Source organism: Arachis duranensis, chromosome 10, assembly GCF_000817695.3.
Source record: "Arachis duranensis cultivar V14167 chromosome 10, aradu.V14167.gnm2.J7QH, whole genome shotgun sequence".
Classification (NCBI taxonomy): Eukaryota; Viridiplantae; Streptophyta; class Magnoliopsida; order Fabales; family Fabaceae; genus Arachis; species Arachis duranensis.
The window spans coordinates 105,522,052-105,528,884 of record NC_029781.3 but is presented as its reverse complement, the minus strand read 5'-3'; the positions used below and the strand labels follow the sequence as shown (position 1 = coordinate 105,528,884).

General features: G+C 30.2%; 1 protein-coding gene across 1 annotated transcript; it reads right to left on the bottom strand.

Annotated features, from left to right (window-relative positions):
• Positions 1–2,083: 2,083 nt before the first annotated feature.
• On the bottom strand, positions 2,084–6,166 carry LOC107471913 (protein indeterminate-domain 5, chloroplastic). Its single transcript, XM_016091446.3, has 4 exons — positions 6,039–6,166; positions 5,628–5,952; positions 5,086–5,485; positions 2,084–3,235 (listed from the first exon to the last, which is right to left on the bottom strand). The coding sequence occupies exons 2-4, from the start codon at positions 5,812–5,814 to the stop codon at positions 2,260–2,262; spliced, it is 1,563 nt and encodes a 520-aa protein (XP_015946932.1). The 5' UTR covers positions 5,815–5,952; positions 6,039–6,166; the 3' UTR covers positions 2,084–2,259.
• Positions 6,167–6,833: the final 667 nt, after the last annotated feature.

The window sequence follows — 6,833 nt, the reverse complement described above, 5'->3', positions numbered from 1 at the left end:
ATAGTTGAGCTTGTGACTAGATATGTTTTTGGTCAGACGGTTAAAAAGTTTAATAACTTTTGTTTAAAAAAAATAAAAAGCATGTTATCTCTTTCTAAGAATGCCTGGTTTTGTATGAAATGAGCATGGTTGATAAACTCTCCTTCGCATTTGAAGGAGTTGTTATTTATGGTGAAAATTCAGGTACAATTTTTAAGTAAAATTATTAGTCAAAAATTATTAAATAATAATGTATTTAAATATATTAAATTATTTAATAATTTTTAACTAGTAATTTTTCATAAAAATAACTATATTTAAATTTTTATTTTATTTAAGTGTCTATAAAAAAATAAGGGCCAAAAAATAACTTAAAATAAAAGGAAAAACAAAGTACAACATGCATAAAGACGATATGATATGGTCACGGACTAAATGATATCCCTATGCCCAAAACAAATAATGGAATCACTCACGACAAAAAAATGTCACGTAATGTTATCCCTATGCATGAGTAAATAAAATTCAAACATCTCACATTTGTTTAAGTAGACAATTAAATCGATTATTCTACATTTAGTCCTCATCATATATAATTGGTAATATATATTAAAAATCATTGGCAAATTGAATGACAAATTAAAATTGACTCCTAAGCTAGCTAACCCTAACTAACGTTCTAAGGAAAAAAAAGTACGCTCTACAATGCATGCTATATCATGCAATAATAACTTGGGACATAAATATTAAGAGAGAATATGTGAACACAAAATAGTACCTAAAAACTATATATGGCTAGGATACAGAACTACCTTAGCTTAATTAGCATAAAATTAAATAGAATTATTATTCTTTAATTATATGGTATTAGGTAGAAAAACTAGCTAGTAGCTAGCTTTACTTTTAAGGTTAGTTTTGGGAATATTATATATAGACGGTAAGAAAAATAATGAAATAAATCATATTTGTCGCTTCCCTTGGAATATAGCCAACATGTGAAGATTCTCAGAAAGTGAGAGCCAGCTTCCTCGTTTATATTTATATATGCTTCACTATCCACATTACTCTTTACTGCTAGTAATTAATTATTTATTTTTTCTATCCTCGGAGCCATGAAAATTCAATGCAACAGTAAATATTTATAAATATAAATCTATACAATATACATTATTAATTAATTAATTGCCTATCACTTTCAAAGAACTAGAGAAAATGGACACTAAAGGACGTGTTGATGAATATTTCACACTTTACATCCAAACCCTAATTATCAAGAGAAATGAAATGATTGAACCATTTTTTTATCAACTTAATTAGGGAGTTCACAAAAAATAACCAATATAATCAACACACAAATTCAATTATATTACTCTAAAAAATTAATTCCTTTATAAATCTTGAACTATAAATTTTAAATTTTAAATTTCTAAAATCTTAAATTAATTTTACATTGTTTCACTTTTAAACGTTCTTTTTAGTTGAACTTTGGGGTTTTAAATATTTTTTTCTAATTTTTTTGTTAGTTAGAACAAGGGTTAGTTTTCAAGATTTATTTGAGATGTTCTAAAAAGACGCATAAAACGACTTTTTGTAAAGATATTTACATGTCACATTATTATTGGACGTATTAATTAACTGATTGTTTTTGAATTTCTTAACAAATTATAATAAAATCGACTTTTTTATAATAATAATAATAAATCCAATTTTTTTAAGGATTTAATTATATTTTTAAACTTTTTAGAGATTTAAATGTCCGCAAAACAAAAAATCAATGATATAATTTCTTTTTATAAAAAAATTTAAAGATATTCGGTTTAGATTGTATAATTCGATCGGATTAAATCGGATCTAATAATTATAATGCAGACAATTAGATTTGTTATTGTTGTTATAATAAACCAATTTTGTTCTAGTTTATTAAAAAATAAATTATTAACCAATTTAATAAAAATATCCAATAATAATATGATATATGTGAACATCTTAAAAAAAAGATATTTTTAGTGTTTTTATTAAAATATCTCCTTTTCTTTCTTATACATATTTTTTATTTCTTATCTATCACATTTAATATTAAAAACAAAAAGTATATATACGAGAATTATATGCACAAAAGTGATGCTTATGACATATATTACTTAGTTAACAATGTCATCATGTATAAGTTGGCATTGCAATTAGACATTCTTTGGAAAAAAAAAGTGAAAAAAAATAAAAGAAATTAATCTCTAATACACATTATATTGATATTAATTAATAATAAAAGTAGGTTATATATCATTGCATTGTTGGGTCGAAAGAAGTAGTACTGATCCCAGTGATGTTTCTGATAACTCCTCCAACACCAAGAAAATCTAACGTCAACTTATCATCAGATCCTCCAAAGCACACACCAGCAAGATTGTTATTATTGTGGTTGTTTCCATTCTCTTTCACGTTGCCGAATATGGAAGAAGATATGTTTTCATTTGCCAAAGAGTTCATCAATCCGCGAAGATTGTCGTTGTGTTCATCATTGTCCACGTCAGCATTGAGGTGGTGGTGGTGGTTGTTGTTATTATTGGCCATTGCTCTTAGTAGAGAAGAAGCACTGTGGTTACTGTTATTGGTGGTTGAAGTTGTTGAACCCATTTGTGCAGCTTTCTGGAGCAATGCAGTTGCAGACATGTGTGGAGAACACATGTTGTTGTCGTTGTTGTTGTTGTTGTTCTCTTGTTGTTGTTGTTGTTGGAGTGATGAATTATTGTTGCCGAAGATTGAAGATGAAGAAGAAGAAAAAGCTGATCCAATTTGGTGATGATGATCGGTGATGACGCTACTTCCACCACCACTGCTATTATTGCTTCTTGGGAAGAAACTGAGGTTGAACATGTTCATGTTGTTATTATTAGTTGAGAATAATAAGGGTTCTTGTTGGTGTTGGTGTTGATGATGAGGCTGGAGTTCTTGAAATCCTTCCATGAAGAATGGTGATGGTGATGGTGATGGTGATGATGATGAGTGATGTGAAAATAATAATGCAGATTGGTGGTGGTGGTGGTTGTTGTTATTGAATGGTGGTGGTGGTGGTGGTGATATTAAATGCTCAAATTTTGGTGCAATGAAAGTGCTAGTACTATTTCCAAGGCTCAAGATGTTGTTGTTGTTGTTTGTGGGATAGAGATTTCCAAAAGGGTTTAGAGGAGGGTGTCTTGATGCATTTTCATGTGCTAATGCATCACAAAAGGCTCTGTGAGTAATGAAACTGTCACGCCTGCCATGCAAACAAAAACCACAATTAAATTATGAAAAAGTACAGGCAGATAATAAAAATATTAAATAATGTAAATAATAGATATATTGAAGGTTGATTTCACTAAATGTACGGATGATTATTTTAATATTAAGATTTAGATGGTTAATTTAGAGATGTAGTATGTTTTTATTTAATTGGTGGTTGTTCATGTTGTTCAAGATAGTCATTGTTTACCTATTACTCCCCTTAAATTATATAATTGGAAGAAGCAGCAAAGTGAGAATGATAATTAGGGTTCACAAAGATTTTTGCTTATCATCAAGTATCTTTCTCATGAGAAATAATGTTGTGTGTTCTATACTATATAGTTATATCTACGATGAAAATTCAGTGCAATCAACACGTCAAGTTGATAGTTAAAAGTCGTTAGATGAAAATTTAGTCAAATTATTGAACAGCTCTCAACTATCAACTTCACGTAAAAGTTAATTGGCACCTGAATTTTTCTTGTAAACTTAATTTATTTTAAGACCTAATGATGAAAGTTTAAACAACACAACCTAGACTAATTACACTAGAAATGCTCCACTAGTTAGCATGTTTATATGACATATGATTGCACTACAAAAGATACTATAATAAGATTTAATTAATGGTCATGCTGGGATTTTGGGAAACAATTATTTAACATAGGAGTGAAGCAACGACCAAATGTATCTAATATACTATATAGTATATGGTAATATATGTAAAAAGTTTAAAAATAAATTAAAAATCATTTAGTTATTATCAAATATGAATGTTAATATAATTTTTGTTGAAATTAAGAAAACTGCATCTCTCTGAAAAAATAAGACAACTAGGTCAGAAGAAGAGGGCCCAGTGGATTATGCCAAAAATCTGATACACACAAACAACTCCATATCAAGCTACCAATTTGAGGCTTCTCTTTGATATCATGAAAAGAGAGGAATTATTTTGCCAAATTCATGAAAGTGAATGAACAATGGGACCAGCATCAATAAATGCAAGCTAAGCTAAGTTGCCCCATGTGTAGTCCATTTTCTACCATGAACACACTCTCAGCTTCTCAAAACATTCGTACTAGCAAATTCGAGTTCCCAATTTTTTGGGAAAATCTCTGTGACCATTACATATCTCTACATGCATGATCTCAATATATAGATTTGCAAATTAATGGTGAAATTTGTTGAATCAAATAAATAAAATTACATTTGAATATATAAAATGCCACGTAGAAAATTAATATCCAAAATCCAAGTAGAAAGAAAACAAAAGCCAGTATCACTGTGCCTGTGCCCCCTTTATAACATTGTTGCTTAAAACTACACGTGAATGGGAGAAGAAAAAAAAGGGATGAAGATTGAAGATAGAGGGCGTTGTTTCCAATGCAATTGAACAAAATTAAATAAAGTAGAACTTGCTTGTTTTTTTCTTCTCAAAACATTTCAAATTTTTTAACCTCATTATTATTATTTATTTTTCGGTACGGTGTGCTCACGTGTGTGCAGTCTTCTGCCTCTGACGCTGCCACCACTAACACTCGCACACAATACATGGAACTTCTTTTAATTTCCCTAAATTCTTTTTTTTTATGATCATATTTTTTATCACACATTATAATATGCATGCTGACAAAGATTTATAATGAAAAATGTTTAATTTGGTTGAGAATAACAATGAAGCCATAATGCTAACAGACATGCATGCATAATAAAAGTAGAATAACACATAATTAATTTAAGAAAAAGTATAAGTAGACAATATAAAAAAAATAGCTACCAAATCAGTTACTGTATATTTAAAATACAGTAACGAATTTGGTAGCTAAATTTTGATATCGGTACCTGGAGAAGAGGGTGCCGCAGTCGCACCTATACTCTTTGGTACCGCAGGTTTTGGAGTGCGCCTTCCAGTCGGACTGGACGGCGTACTTCTTGGAACACTTGTGACACTTCCACTTCTTCTCGCCGTGTTTGCGAGAGAAGTGTTTCTTGATGCCGGTGAGGTCGCCGAGAGCCCGAGAAGGGTGGTGGTGGACGCATGTGGGTTCAGGGCAGAGATAGACCTTCCTTTTAGGCTCTTTGTTAGGGTTCTTCTGCTTGAGCTTCCATGGAAGGTTGTGTCCTCTTCTGTGAAGCTGTAAGTTCTGTTCTCTTTGGAATCCTTTGTTGCAAACTTCACATACGAACCTGTTTGTCGCCATTAACGTCTTCGGCGACAGTGCTATCACCTCTGCATCTGGATCTGTATGAAACAATAATCGCCGAAAGAGAATTATATGCTTCAATTGATGATGAAAAAAGAAATTTAAGATCACATATGCATGATTAACCTAATATATACATAAATTTAGGATTTAGGGTTTTGTTGTGAGAGAGGTACTTGCATGGTGTTCCTGCAGCGTGGTTTCTTCTTTTCTTTTGAGGAAGTGGTGGTGGTGGTGGTGGTGGTGGTGCAGAAGTTGTAGTGGATGATGATTGAAGAAGCTGCTGCTGCTGCTGTGAAATCAGATTCTCATGATTCTCTTGTCTGATTTGGAAGAACGGTGTTGATGATGAAGAAGTAGCAGCCATGTTAATACAAATTATCAGCTAATTAATTAAGCAAAATAATTAATTAACTGGAGAACTTTTCTTGGAAGCTAGATTTGTGAAAAATAAACCTACTACAAAGAGTAGTGTTTATTGAACTTGAATGAATATATAATTCATCTGCACAAAGAAAGAAAAACAAAATTAAAATTCAGTTATTAGTTCCATGCTTTAGAAGAAGAAGAAGAAGAAAGAATTATAAGAACCTGAATTAAGAAGGTGTTATTTATTGTGTGAGAAGGAGAAGAGAAGAGAAGAAGAAAAGAATGAAACTTGGCTATGCTACTTCTTCACACAAACTCTTCTTTTATTTAATTTTATTCCTCAATCATTTGATGTCTTGTACATAAATAAATAATGCATATATACTTGTGTACACATATATATACGGAAATACATACACATAAAGCATAGGGCTTTGCCCTTTGCAGTTTCCTTATCTCTCTCCCTCTCTTGTTTCCTATCTTATTCCCAACAACCATACAATTTGTTCCTTCCTCCTTTGCCTCCCCCATAAACTCTCATCTTACTCTCTAATCATTTTCCTCTTCTATGTACTTCTCTCTCAACTTTTCTTATTTATTACACTCTAAATTCCTCAATATAAGAGAAAATTTAGTTTTAGTGGCAATAGTATATGAGTCTAGTTTTTAGTTTTTATGCATTAATAGTATAAAACGTTTTATATAGTCGTACAATTATAACTATTTTTTTAAATAATTATTCATGCAATTAATGTAAAAATGAGTTATTTTGAATTTTTGACTAATGTGACACTATTTAATTGGATATTTATATAAAATAGTTTTACACTGATAATTTATAAAAATGAAATTCATTGTATATTGTTTTTTTTACAGCGACTAAATTTTTTTTTTGTTGATGATTGTTATAATTGTACTAATTTTTTGTTTGTAACAAAACATAAGACAATTAATGTTTAGTTGTCGATAAATGTGTTAGTAATTATTTTTATTATTGTTAAAAATAAAATAAACTAT